We start from the raw sequence: 25,585 nt of genomic DNA, 5'->3' as shown, positions 1-25,585 counted from the left end.
CCACGGCTCTACATCAAATGAGTCCCCTCTGGCAGTATCAGCAAAGCCACTGGTTTCCAGGACCTGCCTTATCCTGGTTGAAGACAGGTCCTAGTTTTTGACAGTTTTTGTCCAGTTTATAGTTGCCAAAAAGGGAAGAGGGGGCTCAGCTGGTGTGCTCAGTGGTTGAGCGTTGACCTATAGGAGGTCACAGTTCCATTTCGCTCAGGGAACATGCCCAGGTTGGGTGCAGCCAATCGATGATTCTCTTTCATCATTGATGTTTCTATCTTACTCCTTCCTCTCTCTCAAATCAATTAAAAAAAATTGTTTTAAGAAAAAGGATTTGTTGACTTCCTCAAACCAATCTATGTAATCTTGCCATTGATCCTGGTATAACTTAGCTGCCTATTTGATTCTCTGAAGTTACATAAGACTGTTTCCTTTACCTGCTCAGCCAGACATGGAATATTAACAGTTAACCTAGTCTGGGGATAAGTGGGTATTGAACATGAGCACTGCAGTAAACATGGGTTTTTTTCCCATGGCTAACTAGGAATCATTTATGATGATCCAGCATTATTTATACTTTTCTGTATAACTGATAAATTATAACATCATTATGAAAATATTATTTGTATATACTTTGTATCAGCTAAAAAGATTGCTTTATATAATGAGATTCTAGAAACAGTGGTCACCACTGCACTAACATCCTCCCTGAATTTTCTTCCACTTATTCAATAAATATACACTTATTATTTAAAATATACAGAGACATGAAACAGATACAGATTTTATCTTCAAGGGACTTACAGGTTAGTACCGTGGTTGGCAAACTGCGGCTCGTGAGCCACATGCGGCTCTTTGGCCCCTTGAGTGTGGCTCTTCCACAAAATACCACAGCCTGGGCAAGTCTATTTTGAAGAAGTGGCGTTAGAAGGAGTTTAAGTTTAAAAAATTGGGCTCTCAAAAGAAATTTTAATCGTTGTACTGTTGATATTTGGCTCTGTTGACTAATGAGTTTGCCGACCACTGGGTTAGTACAAGTGATACAATGTGAACACGAAAAAATATAAGTGGGAAATGCAGGATGCCATTAAAGAATTACACATGTGTGCTGTAGAAGTTCAGGAAGCTAATCTCTGAGTCATTCTTTCTATTATCACCCATTATATACTTCCATCACCTAGTCCTCCCTACTTACATTCCCTTCCTAGTTGCCTTTATATCTGATATTCTAGTGTTTGTTGCCATTTAGACTTGTTGTGGTAGTAACGTGTGCTTCCATATGTACTTTTCTTACTTATAATCATCTCGTTCATATCAGCCTGGGATGTGGGTAGGGAGGCTAAGTGACTGGCCCAGTTTTATATTATTAGGGAGTGGCAGAGTCACGTTTTGAACATAAGGTCTTTGTACTCAAAATCTTAGTCTAGTATGATCTATTGCAGCAGTCGCCAACTGGTGGTCTGCGGACCATTGGTGGTCCGTGAGGTTCAAAAGGTTGGCGACAGTTGATCTATTGCCTCTCATTACAAACTTCCTCTCTTCTCCAGCCAGCAGATAGTTGGGGAAATTTAGCTTGGTGAGTTGGGTCAGACTTGGAGGCAGCTTTGTGTGTTTCTGGACAGGCACAGAAACGAGGCAGCAAAGCAAGACTGTGTTCAGGCCACTCTTTGAGCCATTCTTAAGGGTTTTAGTGACTTTAAATTTTACAAAAAGCTGTAGGACATTTACGCTATGGAAAACTAGGCAGCTGTAAAAAAAGGGATCTCTTACCATTTGAGACAGCATGAATGGACCTGGAAAATACTATGCTCAGTGAAATAATCCAAACTGAAGAAGACAAATATCATATAATCTCACTTATTTTTGGACTCTAATGAACAAAATGAATTGACCAACAAAATAAGAACCAAAGCAAGGGGACATGGAACAGACTGACACACCTCGATGTGGGGTTGGAGGGATGAGAAGAGATAAACCAAAGAACTTATATGCATAGCTCATGGACACAGGCAGTAGGGTAGTGAAGCCCTGGAAGGTGGAGGGAATGGGAGATATCTGTAATACTATCAACAATAAGATATATTTAAAAATGAAAAAAAAAATTTAACAAGTTTACAAAAATCAGAGATCCACATTTCCAATTGCTTTTTATACAGTTCTCTTGTGGAGGTTGGATCATTCCTTTAGACACATGTTCAAAACCAAATTTACCATCTCTCCCCCAATTTGTTGTCTCTTTCTCTGTTAATGACACCTAAATACCCATTCTCCTACACTGGAAACCCAGGAGTCCTTTTTAACTAAAGGAGTTCATCTTGGTCCCCTCATCCCAGACATGCTCATCCTGGCTCTTTTTAACCATCACCCCAACTTCTAATCCTGTCATTGCCATTTTGCCTGATAGGATTGTTTGTGGGAATAAACTAACAAAGTATATGAAAAAGAACTCTGGCAGCTGTGAGTGAGAGGTATTTTTGTCCTTTGAGGCAGCACATCTGTTGAAGTAAACAGATAAGGATGAGGCCATTCAGACTTGACTTGTATCAGAGAAGTGTGGACTTGTATCTGAACTTTGACCTCATAGTCTTACATGTTGATAGCACTCCACACTATTAAAATTCCTCAGAAGGAGAGGAAAAGGAACTAGTCAGAGAGAACTAGGTGACATAATTAGAAAGTGGCACAGCCAGAACTAGTACTCCTAATGGCTAAACTAAGACCTAAGACCTTTTAAACTAGAAACCAGGATTGGTTTTAACACTTCAGCACTTAGTCTGTGTGACCTATGATGAACAAGTGAGCTCGTTTAAATGTCAGTCTCTGCATATAAGGTAGAAGTATATATGATAGCACCTATTTCTAGAGTTGTCAGAATTGGATGAGTCATATAAAGATCTAGAGTGCTATTTAGAAAGTGTCTAGTAAATGATAGCTACTGGATTACTCTTCCCCCCTCTTCACCTCTCTAGAGACTTTAGGTTGATCTTCCTCTGCTTTTTCCCTTTGAGAATTTATTCTCTCTGGCATATTTATTTATACTGCCTCACTTTAGAATTTTTTTTTTTGAAATTCACAGACATTCCCAAGGGGTTGTTGCTGTACCATTTCATTGAAATAGACTGGGTAAAGAATTTTCATATTTTCCTCTCTGCTTCTCTTCCCCTAATTTCCTCATTAAGGTTATGACACAATTCTAATGAACTCCGTTAGTTAAAAATTGTGATAGTAAACTTACGCTTTCTGACCCCAAGTGAAAGGACATTTTAGGTTCAATATTAGGAATAAACTTGTAAAATCAGAAGTGTCTACGGAACTGCCTCAGGAGGTAATAAAGTTACCCACGACTACAGGTACACAAACAGAGCTTTTGACTGGCAGAACTTTGACTTTCCACTGCTCCATCTAGGACATCCCTTGTAATATACACTGCAGAGAGAACTGTAAGAAAGAGATAAGCTATCTACATATTGTATTTTTGTGGCTTTGGAAATTTTGGTTCATGATTTTATACTGTCGTAGTTAAATGAATCAATAAGATAGCAAATGAACTATAATTTTAGCGAAGTGATGAAAGTTGTCAAACTTCCCTGTGTATGCCAAGTTTAATATTAGAATAAAGTTGAAATTGTGACTCTTGGATCCCTGCAGAGCTGAAGACACACACAGCTCTGTAGTGAGGTCACAGTAGCATGGGGCCTATGTTGGGTGTAACTAGGCTAATGCATACTGCACACATTAGCCCACATTCTGATAAAGTAGAAAATATTGAGGCTTTTGCATGCTAAGTTTGACAGATGCTGCCTGCTGCTTTCAGGTTAAAGAAAATTACTTGAGCACTGCTGTGTCCTTCTGTGAGATGTTTATTTTCAACTTTCACCCTCCCTGCCCCTTGCCCACAACCATTATAGTGACCAGAACATCTGCCTGCTCAACAGTGATGTGTCTTAAATAGCGCCCATTAGTTTTCAGTAATTCCCCCTGGCCTGCATGTTAGCCTTCAGTTTAATGGCCTTTTTATGTTTATTCATTTTATTTTATTTCCCATCGTGGTTTTGTTTATTTCTTTTTTGTTTTTTGTTTTTTCTGTTCTCTTTTTTAAAACGGTCGTGGTTTGCCCTTCATATTCCCCAATGTTTGCACATGACAAGATGTTGCCATCCCAACATTGCCTCCCACTTCACTGACCAGTGCCACTACTGACCATCTAGCACCAGCTACATCGGGACCACTGCCTTCAGCACCTCGGGATGTCGTGGCCTCTCTGGTCTCTACCCGCTTCATCAAATTGACATGGCGGACACCTGCATCAGATCCTCATGGAGACAATCTTACCTACTCTGTCTTCTATACCAAGGAGGGGATTACTAGGTAAGTGCCCATATGTTTGAAGCGCGTTGGCTACATCTTGGTCCCCTCAGCCCAGTCGTGCTCACCCTGGCTCTTTGTTGTACAGGATCTGTACCAATTTTCAATCCAGAAAATATGATCACGGAGATGCATCTTTCCTAATTTTAGGTCATTATAAATAAATTCCCAAACAGACTGAAGTCCTGGTATGTAGTGAGCCGCTCTAGGGTCAAGCCTCAGGCTGACCTGTGGCAGGGCCACAAACAAGCCTCAGCCTGGAGGGCAGAGCTCTCCTAGCATAATTAAGCCTAACCTTGTAGCCCTCCCTAATTCGTTCCTAAGTAGCTAATGGGCTGTGGGAGGTGCAGCAAGTGTTGCCAAAACAAGAACATTTGTATACATGTTAATCTACCCTTGTTTTAATCAGACCATAAAATAAAGCATCGGCTTGCAGGCTGGGTCTTTTATGTCCTCATCCAGGCACAGGAGATCCACCTAGCCCCAGCTGTATTCTCTTGTCTCTTTTTTCTTCAATTCTTTACTGCCCCTCCTCAGGTTCACCTTTGGCCATGCTGGCGCGGCACACTGGTACTTTTTCCTGCCTTTCTGGATGACTTGTGGAAAGGGTAAATAGAGCTGTAGAGGTTGAAGTATTAAAATGTAACCAGGGCTACCCTTTGCTCTTAAGATTCAGTCAGTGCAGCCTAATAATATATGGCTTATTTAGAACTTTCAGATTTTAGAAATTAAGGTAGACTTAACTTATTTAAGTAATCTGAAGGAATATTTGCCTGCATCATTATGTGTATGTGGGCTACTGAATTTCAGGGGGTCTACTTGATGACACAAGAGTAATTAGTGATTAATTTTCCTAAAAACAGCATTTTCATTAAATTGCTCTCCATCTCCACCCCTTTCAGGACCTCACAATGCCCCTCCATTGCTTATAGATTATCCAGAATCCCTAGGCTACTTCACTCCACAGTCTAGCTGTAGTCTAGCTGTCCATGTTTATTTTCCTTACCTCCCCAGTTGAACTCATTTTCTAGTGGCACTGGTCTAGTTCTTATCACTGTGTAGCTTTTTTCCCCAATGTAGTCTCTTCATTCACACATCCCTTTCTTTCCTCCTTCTTAGCTAGAGCTAACTTCAGTTCATCCTTCTAGGCCCAGGTTAAGCCCCATGATCCCTCATAAAGCTTTCTCTACCCTTGTCAGCACACAGAGCATTTATCTTACATATGTGTTTGTACCACTCCTACTGACACTTAATTATGATAACACATGATCTTGTGCTGCCATAAGTTACTCTTCTGTTATTTTATGTGCATTAGTGTTGTTTTCCCAGGACCATGTTATATGCTAAATACGTGTTCCTAACATTGCTGAGTAGATTCCTCCATTGCGCTGTTACTTCGCCCAGAATATGAAAACTAAAATGTTTGTTACAGCCGTGGGCAAACTACGGCCCGCGGGCCGGATCCAGCTGTTCTATCCGGTTCTCTTGCTCTCCCCTCCGCTCCTTTACTTTGAATTTATATTAGTTCACACAAACACTCCATCCATGCTTTTGTCTGGCCCTCCGGTCCAGTTTAAGAACCCATTGTGGCCCTCGAGTCAAAAAGTTTGCCCACCCCTGGAGGGCCTTAACATATTAAGTAAAGCTTGTATTGCTACTAGGGTGCTGACATTTGATATATATTGTCTTTAATACCAGACAGGCAAATTCAGCAAGTATAGGAACCTTAATCAAATGATTTAATACTCTTGGGCAGTACGAGTGACATAATTTAGCCAGATAGATGGAACCGTTCATAGGGTAATGTTTATCTGAACACTGACTGGATGTTTTGGGAATTACAAAGATAAGGAAACATAGTCCTTGACACAAAAAGGCAAGACCTTACTACCAAACAGCATGTATGTTAAAAAGTCTCCAATCGGCTTTCAAATCTCATTGCAAATTTCATAGGAAGAAGTAAGCATTAGCTCCTTAGAACAGCAAGCTTGTTGACACTGCAGGACCTAACTGTCTGGTTCTTGTCTGTCACCCTCAGATGACACCTGCTCAGGCTTCCGTGAACCCACCCAGCTTAGCCTCTCAGTCACTCTTCCACTATGCTCTACTGGAGCCACCTTGTCCCCAAGCCAATTATTACATTTTTCAGGAAACTTTACAAACCTGATGACATGGATTGGTAGCTTGAAATTGGACATGGCTGGAGTATTTACAGTGACAAGTGCTGCAAACCAGAGCTGACGGTTAAACATTTACTCCAGAACACTACTGCTATCACATCAACCTGTTTTACTTCTTTGCTTTTGTTTTGAAACATGTAACACTCTGAAATTTTCGTTTTTTATTAATGTATTTATTGTGTCTGGCTTGATCAATAAAGTGTGACTGGCACCCAGAACAGAGCCTGGCATATAGTAGCACTAAATAAATATTTGTTAAGAGAATAAATTAATTTCAGTGGAGAAATAATAATTATTCAAGAAATTATGTTGAAATAATTAACTCTATTTGGTGGAAAGAATAAAAGTTCTACCTCTCTCTTTTATCATGTATAATAACAAATTACAGATGGGTCAAGAGATATTTTTAAAACTTATAAATGTATCAGAGAAAATGTAGAATTTATATTTATCATTATACTGTATAATAGCGTAAAATTCCATATGATAAAACATCATAAACAAAGTCAAACTATCAAGTTTTAGGGTGGGAAAAATTTATAATAGATTGTGTTGATGATCAGTCTATGTAAAGAACTCTGACAATCATAAGAAAAAGATAAGTATCCCAAAGACAAATGGTACAAGTAGATGATGATACACAAAGTTAGTGGAAAGCTCATTAAAGTTAAAAACAGTTTTCACTGTTACCACCAATCTTGGAAATACAAAATAATGAGTTATCATTTTCCACCTATAAGGCTGGCAAAAATTTTAAGTTGATAATATCTAGTGTTCAGCAAATTAAAAGCTGGGAAGAAATTCGGTCTAGGCTCTGGGTGATGGTATAAATTGGAGTAGCCTTTGGAGAGGTGATTTGGCAGAATTTTGTATCTTCTTAATGCACATCGCTTTCAATCCAACTATTACACTTCTAAGTGTCTGTCCTATAGATACACAGATATACATATGCATAGGGCAATCATAAAATGTTTACTGTAGCACTGTTTCTAAGAATGAAAAAAGGAAACAGTGTAATGTCTATTGATAGAAGAATGGGCACATAATTAGGATATGTATATCCATATGAAGTATGATGCAGGAATTTTTTAAGTGACTTATATCTATATATTTTAATGTGTATGTAAATGCCTATAGCTGTGATTTTAACCAGGGATAATTTTGCCCCCTGCGTCCCAGGAAACACTTAGCAATATCTGGTTATCATAACTGAGATGGGAGGAGATGCTTACTGGCATCTAGTGAGTGGAAGCCAGAGATCCTCATAAACATCCTACAGTGTGCAGGGCAGCTCCCGACAACAAAGATTTCTCCTGCCTGAGGTTGAGAGAGCCTGGCTTGGAGAGATCTAGTAAGATACAGGCCAATATGTGCCAGAGTTAGGTCTCAGGGTAGGACAGGTTTTGAGGATCAAGAAAAACTGGGACTTTAAAATATTTTTAACTATCTATACTTTTGTTTTTAATGAAAACCTATCACATTTAAAATTTAAAATGTATCATGGATTGAAATAAGCAGGGAAGGCTAATAAGTGAACTTGGAATTGAGAAAAAATATAAGAATTCAGTTGGCAGGGGATCTATAATAATAAAAGCGTAATCTGCTATTTAGACCAGATGACCTTCCTGATGTAGCGGGGGTTGTGAGGGAAGCCCGGGTCCTGGGTGCCAGAGGGAAGCTGGTGCTGGCAGCCGGGGGAAGGAAGGCCTACTCTTGCATAAATTTTATGCATCGGGCCTCTAGCATAGTATAAAAGAAGAGAAGATGCAAGGAGGATCAAATTTAATTGGTGTATGTGGTGTTTGAAGGATAGGAAACTAAGAAAGCTAATCTAACTGGCCCAGAGTTTTTGGTAGGAATTAGTTAGATAATATAATAAAGTAGAAGTTTGGAGCAAAATATTGGAATACCAGTAAGAATTTGGACATAATAAGTAAAGAAAGGGGCCATTTTAGACTCCTGAAAAAGTGTGCACTGTGATTTTATTAAGCAGCTTTTATTATCAGTACTTTGATAGTACCAAACAAGACTAGAGGGGAGAAGAAATGGAGTCATGGAAACAGATCAGGTACGAGTTATGTTAATCTTGGCGTGGCTTGCAGGTGATTTAGAGTGGACAGAATAAATCTGCAAAATATTTCAAAGGAAGATTCTTGGAGACTAATACCTTTTGTCTCTTCATTACTTTAGATTTATGATATCTGAGTACAAGCAATGAAGGAGTAGAAAAAACACTTAAGTAAAAAGACTAGGTCCTGGTTACTTGTTTTATAAAGAAAATTTATTTAACTTTTATAAGCTTCAATTTCTCATCAAAAGAAATGAGAATAACTTCTTCACAGACTTACAAACCTACTTCCTGCATTGGAAAAAATCTACCACCAGGTGGCACTATGTGCCTTGGTCATTAGCTAAATTCTGTTGGGTTCCTGAGTTTTAAAGAATCCTTGCTGTGCCTTTTCAGCTATGAAATGTTTCCCTCCTTCCCACCAGTGCCTTTAATGTAAACAGCAGTACTTTTCTGATATTAGCTACTAAATGGAGAATACAGAGTACATTATTCTACCAATGAATAACATTTTGGCATTCTTTCACTTCAAAGCCTTACGTATCTGTTAGTCTAGTCCAGGAATGGGCAAACTATGGACCCTGGGCCAAATTAGACTTGTTATTTTAATGTCCCAGGAACTGAAAATAGTTTTTTACCTTTTCAAATAGTTTCATTGTAATAGGTTATATAAATACATATTTTCCATTTTGCCTCGTGGCCTATATATATATATTTAAGGAATATTTGGCCCTTTCAGAAAAAGTTTGCCACCCTGATCTCCTTTTTTTCATTTAATAGATGAGTAAACTGAGGCCGAAAAAGAATTAGTGACTTGCCTGTGGTCCCCCTAACAAGCTAGTGGTGTTGCCAGAACTAGAGCTGAGGCGCCTAAGTTCTAGCCCAGTACCATCTTAATACAAAGTGTCCCTTGTTCTTTCTGTTTGACTCTAACACATTCTAATCTAAGTCCCATTGTAATATCACACATTTATGATTCACCCTGGGTCTTGTCCTGAAGTGTTTTTCTTGACAGACACTTGGTTCTGGAACCTCAGACCCATCTAGTGTTAGAAGCCTTTTCAGGTGCTGGGTTTTCATCTTAGAGACTGTAACTATTACTGACTTTGTTTTATTATCGTTCTTTTGAAAATTTTTCTTTTTTTATAGTTCCCTTCACTCATTTCTCCCATTTTTTCCCTTTCACATTGAACAAAGATATACATAATATCATTATTATACAGTATTTGCATATTAGAAGGTAAATTTCCATTCATTCAGCACACATTTGTGATGCTGCTTCTGTGTATGAGCATTCTGCTGATTGCAACCTTTCACTTCCATTTAAAGTTAAATAGCACTCCCATCTTTCTCAGAGAGAACTTGTTCAAACTTTTAAGTGCAGAGGGAGCAAAACGGACTAATCTGTGCTCTCACTTGGAACTTTTAGTTTAGTACGGCAATTCTCAACTGATGTGCCACATGAATTTTTAAAACATGCGATACCTGACAGGGGAACTGACCTCTTTTCCCTTAGATTGTCAAATTAAAAAATGACAGCAGCCAACACAATAGCCATCCAGTGTGAATGAATCAAAATTATACCTACCTTTTTGTCAGATTGGCAAAAAATATTTTTGTTGGTGTGCCACAGAATTTTAGTAATTAGTTTATGTGTGCCATGAAATGAAAAAGGTTGAAAATCACTGGTTTAGTGAGATGTATAATACATCTTCCTTTTAATACAGCAATCATTTGTGACCAAGCCAAGGGTCAGAAACGTCAAATATAGGAAATCAGTTACCATCCTCCTTCTAAATCTTGTAAATTAGAGGTTTAGCTGAAGAGAAAATAATACCTTTAAGTATCTCAAATACCTCTGAGCACTACATTTTGTTATCATAGTACTCTTTTTCAATGTACCTTATTATAGAAAAAGCAACATCTATAAATGAGAAGGCAGCTTAAAGAACTATAAAAAAAACTATTGAAAAACACTTAAATCCTTAAAATGCAAATGTTCATATACAGTCAGATAAATTGAGATATGCTGATGTACAACTAAACAAATTTGAATCAGTAATTTCAAGGAAACATCAATATTTTAAAGTAAGAATTATAATTCAATATACTAGGTAATTTCAAATAATTTCTTCTACAGAGTAGTTTTGGGCCTTTTTTATTACTCTATCAAGATAGATAAAGATCATTCTCCACATGATTGGCAAATGTTAAAGGCTAGTTCTTTGTTTAAAACAAGTACATTTCTTTAAATTATTTATTGAGAATTCTTTGTAATTTGATCTGGCTTTTTTTAAAATAGTAAATACAGTACACTGAACATAATTATAGACCCTCTTATCAACACAAAGACTGCCAACATTGAGCCCAGACACTACCTCTTTTAAAGCAACTAGAAATTTACATTTATATTTTCAGCTCATTACACCAGCCTGCTGGATTCATTTGTACATTTGTTTGTGATAAGATTTGTCAAACATTTCAAATCATTTTGAGAAAAAAAAGTCAAAAAGGGTATTCTTTTTGAAAAACTAAATTATAAAGGCCAGTGGAGAGAGGATCCAAAGTGGCTGCCGACGGGATGGTAGGCTGCAAGATAGTGTGTGAGTGAGAGAGCGAAAAGAGAGTGTGTGGATGTGCGGGGAGTGTCTGTATTTGTGAGTGAGGGACAGCTATATTCCATGGCACTGTTGGGGACTGGCGGACCAGGCTCCCTGGCTGGGCATCCTCTACTGCTGCTGAAATCTCTCCCGGAGTGGCCAGCTCTGCTGCAGAGACCGCACCATTTTGAAGAGGAGAGTGGCTGTGATTGGAAGCCCAGCCTTACTTTCAACCAGGGAGACCTCGGATACCTCCTGGGACCCTACAACCACAACGCCCAGAGAGCAGCTGCCTCAGCTGTGAACCCACGGACACCAGGACTCCAGCCTCCCCGACTGCAGGCGTCTAAAAGTCTGTCCAGGGGGAGACAAAGTGGCACAGATAGAAGGAAGAGCTGAATCGAACAACAACCAACCAGAATTGGCAAATTAAACACACCTGATAAGGCATTCCATGGGTGGAAAGGTCAGATATCACCTACAGAAAGTCAACGCAGGAGAGAGAGAGCTACATAACCAGACAATCTGAGAGGAGCAATCATGGGGAGACAAAGAAACAGCCCACAAAGGAAAGAAAAGGAGGAATCACCGGAATATGAAATAAATGAAACAGAGGCAAGCAATATGTGAGAAAAAGAACTCAGAGCAATGGTCATAAGGACTCTGAAAAGGATGGAAGACAAATTCAACAATATGTGTAAGAACCAAGAGGAAATGAAGAAGAACCAGAAAGAAATGAAAAATTACATGGATGCAATAAAGAACTCAATAGAAAGCATAAACAATAGACTAGAAGAAGTAGAGGACTACATCAGTGAGCTAGAAGACAATGTAAAACACCCAAGCAGAGCAGCATCTAGGAAAAAAAAAAAAAACTTAAAAAACAGGAGAGCCTAAAGGAACTTTGGGACAACACAAAACAACTTCTGCATAATAGAGGTGCCAGAAAGAGAGGAAACTGAGCAAGGAATAGAAAACCTGTTTTGAAGAAATAATGACAGAAAACTTCCCTGATATTGGGAAGAAAAAACTCACACAAGTCCAAGAAGCTCACAGAGTCCCAAACAAGATAAACCCCAAAAGACTGACACCAAGACACATTATAATTAAATGGGCAAACACCAATGACAAAGTAAGAATCTTAAAGGCTGCCAGAGAGAGACAGAAAGTTATCTACAAGGGATTTCTCATCAGACTATCGATTGATTTCTGAACAGAAACACATCAGGCCAGAAGGGAATGGAATGAAATGTACAAAGTCATGCAAAGCAAGGGTCTGAATCCAAGAATACTGTACCCAGCAAGGCTATCAATTAAAGTTGAGGGTGAAATCTGGAGCTTCACACACAAAAAAGGACTAAGGGAGTTTATTACCACCAAACCAGCAATGCAAGAAATGCTAAAGGGACTGCTGTAAAAAGAAGAAATAGGAAGGGAAGAAGGAACACAGGCATAAGGAATAAAAATGGCAACAAAGAAGTACCTATCAATAATAATTTTAAATGTATATGGATTAAATGCCCCAATCAGAAGACATAGGGTAGCTGAGTGGATAAGAAAACATGACCCATATATCTGCTGTCTACAGGAAACCCACCTCAGAACAAAGGACTCTCACAGACTGATGGTGAAGTGATGGGAAAAGGTTTTTCAGGCAAATGGAAATGAAAAAAAGAAAAGCTGGAGTAGCAATACTTATATCTGATGAATTAGACCTCAAAGTGAAATCCATCACAAAAGATAAGGAAGGCCACTTCATAATAATAAAGGGAGCAATTCAAAAAGAAGATAAAACTCTGTGAAACATATATGCACCCAATACAGGAGCACACAGATACATAAAAAACAAACAAACAAACAAACACAAACTTCTGGAGGTTATCAAGGGAGAGATTTACAGCAATACAGTCATAGTAGGGGACTTTAATACCCCACTAACACCACTGGATAAAACTTCTAAACAAAAAATCAGCAAAGAAACATCAATCCTAAATGACTCACTAGATCACATGGAATTAATTGACATCTTCAGAATATTTCACCCCAAAGCCACAGAATATACATTCTTTTCAAGTGCACATGGGTCATATTCAAAGATAGACCACATATTGGGACCCAGGCAAAGTCTCTTCAAATTCAAGAAGATAGAAATCATATCAAGCATCTTCTCAGATCACAATGGCATAAAACTAGAAATCAACTACAATAAAAATCAAACACACTGAGGCTAAATAGCATGCTATTAAACAATGATCCGGTTACCAAAGAGATCAAAGAACAAATAAAAAGCATCATGGCAACAAATGACAATGAAAACACAACAATCCAAAATCAATGGGACACAGTGAAAGCAGTCTTGAGAGGGAAGTTCATAGCTCTACAAGCCTACCTCAATAAACAAGAAAAATTGGTAATAAATTATCTAACCCTACAACTCAAGGAGCTAGAAAGAGAGAAACAAGGAAGGAAATAATAAAGATCATAGCACAGATAAACAATAAGAGAAAAAAAAATACAAAAGATCAATAAAACCAAGAGCTGGTACTTTGAAAGAATAAACAAGATTGATGAACCTCTAGCCAGGCTCACCAAGAAGCAAAGAGAAAGGACCCAAATAAACAAAATCAGAAATGAAAGAGTAACAACCAATCCCACAGAAATACAATTGATTATAAAAAAAACAACAACACTATGAACAACTCTACTCCAACAAAATGGACAAGCTAGATGAAATGGACATATTCTTAGAAAAATACAAGCTGCCAAAACTCAATCAGGAATAATCAAAAAACCTGAATTGTCTGATCACTACTGAAGAAATTGAAACAGTGATCAAAAATCTTCCAGCAAACAAAAGCCCGGGGCCAGATGGCTTTACAAGGGAGTTCTACCAAGCATTCAAAGAACTAAAACCTATCCTTCTCAGACTATGCCAAAAAATTAAAGAGGAAGGCATGCTTTCAAGCTCTTTCTATGAAGCCAGCATTACCCTAATTCCAAAACCAGATAAAAACACCACAAAAAAAGAACTACAGGCCAATATCCTTGATGAACATAGATGCTAAAATCCTCAACAAAATTCTAGCAAATCAGATTCAGCATTACATTAGAAAGATCATACACCATGACCAAGTTGGATTTATTCTGGGGATGCAAGGATGGTACAATATACACAAATCAAAAAATGTGATACATCACATAAACAAACAGACAAAAAATCTCATAATCATATCAATCGATGTAGAAAATGTATTTGACAAAATCCAACACCCTTTCTTGATAAAATCTCTTAGCAAATTGGGAATAGAGGGATCATACCTCAACATAATAAAAGTCTTATATGCAAACCTACAACCAATATCATACGCAAAGGGCAAAAACTAAACTCATTTCCCCTAAGAACAGGAACAAAACAGGGATGCCCACTTTCACCACTCCTGTTCTATATAGTATTGGAAGTGCTAACCATAGCTATAGGACAAGAAGAAGAAATAAAAGGCGTCCAAACTGGAAAAGAAGAAGTAAAACTCTCCTTTTTCACAGATGACATGATACTAGACATAGAAAACCCCAGACTTCATCAAAAAACTACTAGACCTGATAAATGAATTTGGCGATGTAGGAGGATACAAAATTAACACCTGAAAATCTATGGCCTTTTTTATACACCACTAATGAACTCACAGAAAGAGAAACGAAACAAACAATCCCATTTACCATTATACAAAAAAACACACACACACAAAAAAAAAACACTAAGATACCTAGGAATAAACTAAGGACATAAAAGACCTGTCCTCGGAAAACAACAGAACACTGAAAAAAGAGATAGAGGAAGACATAAACAAATGGAAGAACACACTATGTTCATGGATTGGTAGAATCAACATCATTTAAATGTCCGTACTACCCAAAGCAATCTACAGATTCAATGCAATCCCCATTAAGATACCAATAGCATATTTCACAGACCTAGAAAGAACTCTCCAAAACTTCATGTGGAATAAAAGAAGACCCTGAATAGCCTCAGCAATCCTGAGAAAGAAAGTCGGAGGGATCACAATACCAGATATCAAGGTATATTACCAAGCCATATTTCTAAAAAGTGCCTAGTAGTGGCACAAGAACAGACATATAGACGAATGGAACAGAACAGAAAACTCAGAAATTGACCCAAGCCATTATGCTCAATTAATATTTGACAAAGGAGGCAAGAGCATACAATGGCGTCAAGACAGTCTCTTCAGTAAATGGTGCTCGGAAATTTGGTCAGATACATGCAAAAAAAATGAAACTAGGTCACCAACTTACACCATACACAAAAACTCAAAATGGCTAAAGTACTTAAATGTAAGATGGGAAACGATAAAAATCCTACAAGACTCTATAGGCAGCAAATAGCAGACATATGTCGTAGCAACATCTTTACAGACACAGCTCCTACGGCAATGGAGACTAAAGAGAAAATAAACAAATGGGACTACATCAAAATAAAAAGCTCCTGCACAGCAAAAGAAACCATCAACAAAACAACAAGAAAGCCCACTGCATGGGAGAACATATTTGCCAATGATATTTCCGATAAGTGCTTAATCTCCAAAACATACAGATAACTCATAAAACTTAACAAAAGGAAGATAAACAATCCAATAAAAAAAAATGGGCAAAAGACATATAGACACTTTTTGAAAGAGGACATACAGAAGACCGAGAGACATAACTTGCTCAAAGTCATTAATCATCCGAGATATGCAAATCAAAACAACAATGGAGATACCATCTCATACCTGTCAGAATGGCTATCATCAACAAATGACAAGTGCTGTCAAGGATGTGGAGAAAAAGGAACCCTCGTGCACTGCTGGTGGGAATGAAGACTGGTGTAGCCACTGTGGAAGACATTACGGAGTTTCCTCAAAAAGTTAAAAATGTAACTCCCATTTGACCCAGTAATCCCACTTCTAGGACTAAATCCCAAGAAACCAATAACACCAGTCAGAAAGGATATATGCACCCCTATGTTCATAGCAGCACAATTCACCATAGCTAAGATTTGGAAACAACCTAAGTGCCCATCAGCAGATGAGTGGATTAAAAAACTTTGGTACATCTACACAATGGAATACTATGCTGCTATAAAAAAAGAAGGAACTTTTACCATTTGCAACAGCATGGATGGAACTGGAGAGCATTATGCTAAGCAAAATGAGCCAGTCGGAAAAAGATAAATATCACATGATCTCACTCATATGTGGGATATAATGATCAACATAATTTGATGAACAAGAATTGATCCAGAGACAAATGGTAGGGGAGGTGGGGTTAGAGAGCAACCAAAGGACTTGTATGCATGCATATTAGCATAACCAATGGACACAGACACTGGGGCGGTGGGGGCTTGCCTGGGTGGGAATGGCTGGGGGGGTGGTCAATTGGGGAAAAAGGAGACATATGTAAAACTTTGGACAATAAAAAAAAAAAAAGCCAGTGTCATGATTAGCTCATTTTATAGATTAGGTTACTGGAATGTTTCATTAAATTTTTAATGTTTTCTTCCCAATTTTAAAAGTGATATCTCTAGTTTTCCTTTTATTGAGAATCTGTTATCAAAAATACATATAACATCCCTTGATATTTTCTGTGGAAATTGGGTCATATGTATAATCACCTTGTGTTTGTCTCCCTGAGAATCACCCCTTAAAATTCAATAATTTCTGAAGCCTACAAAATTGATGACCAGCTGTCTTATTTGAAATGGCATTGAGAAGGCCTTGTCTGTGTCTTCTCTGCAAAGAAGCTATATCAGTAATATTTAAACAAGAACATCAATAAGTTATCAAACATTTATGATATTGCTCTTTGCAAGTTTCCCTGTTCTGCTGTGCACTGTTCCATCCCTGAAAGTTTCCTCTTTTGAGAGTTAATTTGACTTAAATTGATGAGATATTGATGTGGTATGGTATCTATCTATAGTCATTGCAGTGAAAATGAAACTGCACATTTTAGAAATATTCCTAATCAATGCTGTTTCTTTCCAAATCATTTTGTCCAAAGGGAACGTTTTGAGAATACCAGTTACCCAGGAGAAATGCAGGTAACCGTTCAAAATCTAATGCCAGCGACTGTGTACATCTTTAGAGTGATGGCTCATAATAAGCATGGCTCCGGAGAGAGTTCAGCTCCTCTTCGAGTAGAAACACAGCCTGAGGGTAAGTCTCCCACCTGTCTGTTACCCCCCACTTGTAGGTAGACCTATTTGAAGGTCTACCTTATGTGTAGCCTTGAACACCATAGGAGTGTAAAAGATAACAGTCCCTTGCCTTTAAGGATTTTATGAATTTGTTAGGAGAGGTAAAATTAATTCACATCAAACAGTAGCTAATAGTGTAAGACAATGTAATTCTAATACAGTCTCAAAGTTTACTGGTTAAGACCTAGCTCAATGGCTTTTATAATCTTTCCTCTGATTGTGATATTATATCTTTACAATTCTGAGATACAGTATTACTTTCTTTCTTGAATTGTGATTATAAATATCTTTTTTTTTTTGTAAGATTTTTTTTATTGATTTTTAGAGAGAGAGGAAGGGAAAGGGAGAGAGAAGGAGACATTGATGCCAGAGCGAAACATTCGTTAGCTGCCTCCTGAACAATCCCTATAGGGGATCAAGACTGCAACCCAGGCATGTGCCCTGACTGGGAATCGAGCTGGCAACCTTTCAGTACACAGGACAACACCCAAATAAATCAGCCACAATGGCAAGGGCCATATCTCATTTATTTTATAGCAAAGACAGGGTCTTTTTCAACTTTTTATTTCCCAGTGTGTAAGGTAGGTATTTAATATTTGTTATCACTTGGATTGTCCTGATCTTTATGTATATTAACACTCTTTGGAATCTCTTTAAGGCTTTACTTTGGATCTGTGGTCTTTTGTGTTAGATACTGTTACTTCCGATTACATTTCTCAAGATTTTCTGCAACTTAAATGAGAGTCAGGTTGATTTATTTTATAAATGTCTTGTATGTCTTAAATTTTTATTGTAAACTATAGCCCTGAAATTGTAAGAAGCAATCAAACCATAATGGATGCTTTTCCCATGAGGCTTTCTTCCACACGTTTTCTTCTTTTAGCACAAGCCACTGTTTTTCATCATAGCCTTCTCCAGTTTTCTTTAACTATTAACTACACTAATTTTTCAAGTGAACAAACTTCCAGTAACAAAGATTTTACTTCATCTATGAGTAACTTAGTTGCAAAACATTTGTGGAAGCTACTAACCAGGGAACGAAACAGATTTAATGAATTTGCTAGTGAAATTCTGGAAGTAATTCAAAGACTTTTCCTAGTTTGATGGATGGAATAAGCAAAGTCCAAAGGCTATGTGGAATGTCACTTCCTAATGCTGGAGCACATCATTTCCTCATCCAGTGTTTATTGAGTACCCCCATTCCAGGTCTTACACAGGTATTAGAGATGCAGGGAGCACAGGATAGGAAGTTTCCTCTTAAAAATGAGCAGTCAAGATGGGAGGCCACTGATCACTTCAGTGATAGAACTTGAAGACCAGGAGTTAAACCCAGGCAAGAACAAGAGGGCCATCAGAGAGTCAGCAGGTTGATTTAAGGAAAGAATGTGTTCTCGTTACAGGCAAAGGATGTTGAATTTTACAGTTATTGTGTCCAGATAAGAGCAGGAATAGTCTATTAGATTTCAAGGTCAATTTTCCTCTACTAACGTTCAAGTACAGGTATAATTTATAAGAGATACTGGGATATAAAACAAGGAACAATTACTGTAAAGTTAGGTATATCAAGGCAGGTTCCTAGGAAAAGATGAGTGTTGGCATTGAAGCATTTGACTTAGAGCAAGCATTCTTGGGGGGAAAAACTGCATGACCCAAATTCCCCAAGTAGAATCAAACTACACATGGAAGGTGCATCATGATGAAAATAAAGGAAAAGACCACTGGATTTGACTGAGTGCAAGAGTTCCCTGGGCCTGTGAACCTTCTGAAAATACATGAAAGTATTTGTGTGTCTGTACAAAGTCACATTTTCCTTGGGAAAGAGCCTGTGGCTTTCATTGTCATTTAAGAACTTATGAGTCAAACTGTTGAGATCCACTGGACCAGGGGGTCATTGTTAATTTAGAGATGAAAGAAAAGATGTATAGGACAGTAGATTTATTAAGTGCCTACCAGGTGCCAGTCACTGATGTAAAGATGAGTCAAGGTATTAAGTTGAGAAAGACTGGACTTCAATACACAAGAAGCTTACAGTCTGGTTCCAGAGACAGACAGGTAAACAGACAGTAGTGTGATGTGCTTGCATCACAGTCGTTTGTTTAAGGAGTTTGGTTAAAAGAAAGTAGTTAAAAAGACTACAGATGGGAGGGGCAACAGATTCTGGTGAGGGTGTTTTAGGATGGAGAGTGACTATCACATGCTTTAACAAAAGAGAAGGTTTTAGTGGAGAGTGGTTTGCACTTCATCTGGAGGTAATCAGCCTGTGTGGGAGGCATAAGGGCTGTATGGAGTCAGCCCTTGGGAAATATTTTACATATTTAGCTTCACAAACCAACTTAAATTTTTTCCATTTATTATGCCACTGTATAGCTGAAATGAAAGCATTTATTAGCACACTTTTTAGGATCATATTTGCCTATGTTTAGGTTAGCCAATGAATATACTGAAAATTATTTCATGGGAATTTGGGGACTGTTGTTTTCCTTCTCCTTAAATAAGTTAGAGGAAAGTTTTCCATATCATCAGAAGTGTGACAAATCCCACTTGTCAGGCTGCACAAAATATGCTCTTAACATTATGTGAAAAGCAAGACTCATGACTAAAAAAGTAAACAACTGTCAGAATAACCATATTCAGGTTTCTCTACTTTAGTAGCAAAACTAATCTTAAGCTGTGGTGCTGTTATTTAAGAAAACCACTTTGTTTTATACTTAGTTCACACCCCCAGCCCCGCTTTCCTTAAATCTAATGGGTGTCTTACAGAAACACTAGCACCAGAGAAGTTGTTTTCAAATATAGTGTCCCGCAAAGTTAGGCATAGGCAACCATCCAGGATTTGTGTATAAACAGAGGCTGGAACCTGTCAGTCAGACAAAAAGAATATCTTACAAAGGTATGTGAGCCCTTGTAGGAGTTAGTAGACAGTCAACCAATCGACCAATCATTGAGTCTTCCAGTCACATATGTCCTAAGGAGGGGGTTGTACTAATCTTCTAACTGGTCTTCTTGAGCTGATGTTTTAGAATCAGAAAGTGCTCAATTCCTGGCTCTAACACGTACTAACTTCCCAACACTTGGAACCGTTCTTAACTTCTCAACCTCGTCTATGAATACAGATGATAATCATATCCATCTCATTTAGTTAGCCCAAAGATTAAATAGATGTAATTTAAATACATGTAAAGCACTCAGTGCTGAACTGACTGCAAGCATTCAATAAAAGGTAGCTATTTGTAAAATTACTCTTTTATCTCTAGTCTTGTTCCCTTAACCATTTTTCTCCCATGTGTGTGCTTACATGTCCTTTCTAAACATATATCTGATCCAGTTATGTCATGTTCTGCTCATAATTTTTCAGTAATTATCTAACACCTACAAGAGATAATTCAAAGTCCATGGCAGGGCATTGAAGGTCCTTCATTATCCGGCTCTTGTCATCCTTTTTTCCATTTTCTCTCCATTATCTACTCTCTGTTTCAGCCTGACCACCTAACACTGCCTTCTTACATGTTATTCCCCATTTACTGGAATAGTTTTCCCCTTGGTACCTGATAAAACTACTCATTTTTCTTGCTTCCCAGAAGTTGTCTATCTTTCCCTTTCTTACCCACACCCACCCAAAGCAGAATTGTGTGCTCTCTTTCTGCGTTTGTTACATTTGCTACTTAATTGTACTTATGACGTTATTTGTAACTATTTATAAATCTGACTTCCCTCTAGACTGGGAGTTCTTTGGGACAGAGATTCTGTCCCTCCCTGCATCCCCACCACTGGAAAGGGAGGTTCTTGTTTTGTGGTGGTGGCTTTATATGTGCTGCTATCCCACTGCCAAACTAGGAGTTTATAATCTAAAGGAAGAATTCTTCAGTGTTCTTTTTTTTTTCTTTTAATAAATTGGAGATTTTTCACAGATAAAATGTGGTTTTAATTTAAATCATAAAAAGGTAAATTTGTTAAATTATATATTATCCTAAAACCATGTCAATAAAATCAATTGTTTTCTTAGTTTTTTTTTTTTAATTATTTTTAAAACATGGCCATCTATAATAATAAAAGCATCATATGCTAATTAGACTGGATGTCCTTCCTTCCAGACGAAGCCGCAGCAGGTGGGGGCTGAGGCAGAGGCAGCTGCCATGACGTGCGGGGGGCCAAACCCTTTGCATGAATTTTGTGCATCGGGCCTCAAGTTATGATATGATTGCTGAGAATGGTTATTGAGGGGTGCAGTAAATTTTATTTATATCTTGCTGTCTTGAAATTTTCTTTCTAGTTCAGCTCCCTGGCCCAGCACCTAATATCCGAGCGTATGCAACTTCCCCTACTTCCATCACTGTCACCTGGGAAACACCATTGTCTGGCAATGGGGAAATTCAGAATTACAAATTGTACTACATGGAAAAAGGAACTGACAAAGAACAGGTATAAGATAAAGCCATTTTTTAAATTACAGTTGACAAACATTATTTTCAGGTGTACAACATAGTGATTAGACATTTATATATCTCACATAAATAAGATTGTGAGAGGGTGCAGGCCAACCCGAGGGACCCCACCAGTGCACAGTCGGGACCAGGGAGGGGACGCAGGAAGGCTCCAGGGCGTGTCTGGCCCATCTTGCCCAGTCCTGATCGGCCGGACCCCAGCAGCAAGCTAACCTACCAGTTGGAGCATCTACCCGCTGGTGGTCAGCGCGCGTCATAGCGACTGGTCAAACAGTCAGACACTTAGCGTATTAGGCTTTTATTATATAGGATGAAGTGATAACCCTGATAAGTTCTAGTACCCATCTGATACCATACATGGTGATTATATGAAACCAGTTTTCAATCCATTGATTGCAGTAGTAGAGTTGAACTATATTTCCAAAACTTAATGCTTGCTAGTTTAGAAATCTGAGACTTAAAAAAAAAAAGGATAGGAAATGAAAGTTGACAATTTCTGTTTCTTTGTGCAAAGATTTATTCTGTAGATTTTATCAGCAAGGATCACTAAAGACCAAAAAATATTCCTCAGTGAATTGCCAGTATTTATGGTTAATCTGCTTTGACTGTTAAATAATATTCTGTATAAAGGATAAAAATCAGTATAGTTCATTCTTTTTTGTAACATGTCTTTTGGTGTGAATTGTGTATATATAAATTGTTTTCGTTTTATTTAAGGATGTTGATGTTTCAAGTCACTCCCATACCATTAATGGGTTGAAAAAATATACAGAGTATAGTTTCCGAGTGGTGGCCTACAATAAACATGGTCCTGGAGTCTCCACACAAGATGTTGCTTTTCAAACATTGTCAGATGGTGAGTCTTTCTTCCTTTGGAACAGAATACTGTGCTTGGGGGCCCTGGTAAAATAGTAGTAAGATCACGGGCTTTGATGTCAAGAAGATCCTGTTCAGCCCTAACCGGTTTGGCTCAGTGGATAGAGCATCGGCCTGTGGACTGAAGGGTCCCAGGTTCAATTCCGGTCAAGGGCATGTATCTTGGTTGTGGGCACATCCCCAGTGGGGGGTGTGCAGGAGGCAGCTGATCGATGTTTCTCTCTCATCGATGTTTCTAACTCTCTATCCCTTTCCCATCCTCTCTGTAAAAAATCAATAAAATGGGGACATATGTAAAACTTTCAACAATAAGGATTTTTAAAAAGAAGATCCTGTTCAAATCCCAGTATCCATTTTTCATAGTGACTTTGTTTCTTTAACATAAAATGTAAAGAGTACCAACTTCATTGGGCTGCTGTAACGATTTAGTAAGAGACATAGAACATGGTAGTGCCTGGTACCAAATAGTTTCTCAGTGTTTTTATTTTTAGTAGGGACTTTTGTATAAGTAACTATTATTTCTTATTCATAACACAGACTATTCAAGGGCTGTGAAAAGGCTAGCCTTGGTCTATTTAGCAATCCAAATAGGTCTTTTTAATCCCACAGTGCTTTAGGATAATGTCATTTCTCACCTGTGACTGATCCAAGCGAAGTTATATATATGCATATACCCATTACGTAGAGCAGTATTTTTCAAACTACAGCTTGCTAAAGAGATTGAGTAGATCAAGAACCAGTATTTAAAATATATATTTTTTAGAATAGAACAGAAAATAAGTTTATTTTACTTAGTAAGTATATATATTGTTTCCTGAAACGCACCTAAATCCAATGTGTTACAAAAATATCTTTTTCTAAAAAATGCATGTATATGCATATACCCCTTATATATAAACGTGCACGTTTTAAAGGCTGTAATTTTACTCCTTTAAGCAAATGGTCAAACATAACATCAGCAACAATGGAGCCAACTGACATTATGTGTGTCCTGCTAGGAGGCATTGAGAAAGACACAATGACTGTCTCCCCTATGTTATATCCCTGTGAAAAATGTTTCACTTGAATCTGATCATGATGAAACAAGTAGACATATCCAAAGTGGGGGAAATTCTGGAGAAAAATAAACTGCCTAGATTCTTAAAAAATACTAATTTCATGAAAGAAAAAAAATGGTTACAGACTCATTCTAGAATCTAAATTAAAGAAGACACATGAAATAATATAAAATAGTTATCATCTGTTGTTAGTTCCTAGATCTAGGAGTAAAAATAAATAAAGGTCACTATTGATATATGTACTTAATGTTAAATAGGTATACTATTAGGCAATATTAAGTATTAGATATGTTATTAGGTATATTAGATAATGTTTTGTGTTAAGATTAAATTTTCTGAAAGTGTTCATTATATTATAGTTTTGTTGGAGAATGTCTGAATTTAGGAGCACATACCGTAGTATTTAGGAGTGAAGTCTCATGTGACTGTAGCTATCTCTCAGATGACTCAGCAACCATCTGTAGATAGATAAATATGTTTGTGTAAATATAGTGAAAACTAGAGAAGATGTGACAGAACATTAACAATTGGTGAATTCAGGAAAAGAATATAGAGTGTCCCAAAAAATGGATACACACTTTAACAGCTGGTAGTTCAACTGATGTTTCTTTCCTTTCAGACTTAACCCACTGGAATTAATAATGGGTTAAAAGTATGTATACATTTTTGGGGGACATCCTATATACGGCATTCATATGTATGGCATATCCTTACCATTGTGTTCAGTATGCTTAATATTTTTCAAGGTAAATTGGTAAAAATAAATACAAACTATAGTTTGGTTAGTCAACCACATAAGCCAGTTGGTCAAGACGGGGAAAAGTTGAGAGGGCTTTGAAATCTACACATGAGCCAATTTTAACTGCACTAAGTGGGTTGGCATGCTGACTACAGAGCCTGTCAGGGAACTGAATGTGTCTGAACATGGTGCTTAAGGGCAACACTTGGGAGTAAGACAAATTTTGGTTCCTATGTTAGCTGAAATAAATACTGTGGACAAGAGATTTGAACCTCATCTGTAAAGTGGGAATAATAATGGAAACTCCAGTGCGGGATTGTTGTAAGGATTAAGTCCCTGACACTTAAGAGCATAGAGCGAATCTTAGCTCTGATGATGATAGTGAAGGAGGAGAAAGGGGAAGGGGGAGGGAGAGGAGAAGGACACTGCAACAGCAACTACTTTGGGGGCCTCTGCAGCTATGTCAGAAGTTCTTAACGGAAATGATTGGAAGCATTCATGGACTTCTTTCAAAGTACAGGTGCCTAACCCAGACCTTTTGAGGGTTGAGGCCTGATGCACTTTGTACAAGATACAACATTGAGCAAGAATAGCCTCTGTCCTCCAGAAGGCTATAGCACAATGGGCACTGAGTTATATACCTGGTCACCAAATGTCAGAGAAAGGGCGAGAGAAGATTCCATAGATGGATTAGGAGAGAAGACCTAAAGTCAGCATTTTGTGTGCAGAGAGAAAATCCAGTAGGATTACTTGGATTCTCTTTGCTTGCTTTAGTTACTACAAAGGGGAATGCTGGCGAGTGTGTGGACCATAAACTTTGAGATACCCCTGTCTTATGTTCTAATATGTGAGGAACTAAAGTTGTACAGCAATTTGTTTAAGCAACAAACTTTTCACATCATTTCCTAAATATCTCTGTTTTACTTAAGAACTGCCTTCAAAACCAGTTTTGGAACTTCACTAGAAAGCCAAGCTCACTGATTTATGTCCTTCCCATTTTGGACTCATAATGACAT

At 37.9% G+C, this 25,585-nt stretch overlaps 1 protein-coding gene across 14 annotated transcripts in view; it reads left to right on the top strand.

The window, feature by feature from the left end:
- Positions 1–25,585, top strand: part of NEO1 (neogenin 1) — a 352,200-nt gene that overhangs the window by 238,127 nt on the left and 88,488 nt on the right. For 10 of the 14 annotated variants that reach the window (XM_080657714.1, XM_080657720.1, XM_080657718.1 and 7 more), the window contains 4 exons: positions 4,140–4,359; positions 17,259–17,413; positions 21,725–21,873; positions 22,614–22,752. In XM_080657714.1, the coding sequence (XP_080513840.1) occupies positions 4,140–4,359; positions 17,259–17,413; positions 21,725–21,873; positions 22,614–22,752 (663 nt within the window). The remainder of the gene's footprint in view (positions 1–4,139; positions 4,360–17,258; positions 17,414–21,724; positions 21,874–22,613; positions 22,753–25,585) is intronic. The other 4 variants (XM_080657722.1, XM_080657721.1, XM_080657713.1 and 1 more) reach the window with 1 other exon arrangement.

The sequence above is a fragment of the Plecotus auritus genome (genome assembly GCF_963455305.1).
Source record: "Plecotus auritus genome assembly, chromosome: 1".
Lineage (NCBI taxonomy): Eukaryota > Metazoa > Chordata > Mammalia > Chiroptera > Vespertilionidae > Plecotus > Plecotus auritus.
Note: the sequence above shows the minus strand (reverse complement) of the source record. Positions and strands in the feature narration are given on the sequence as shown.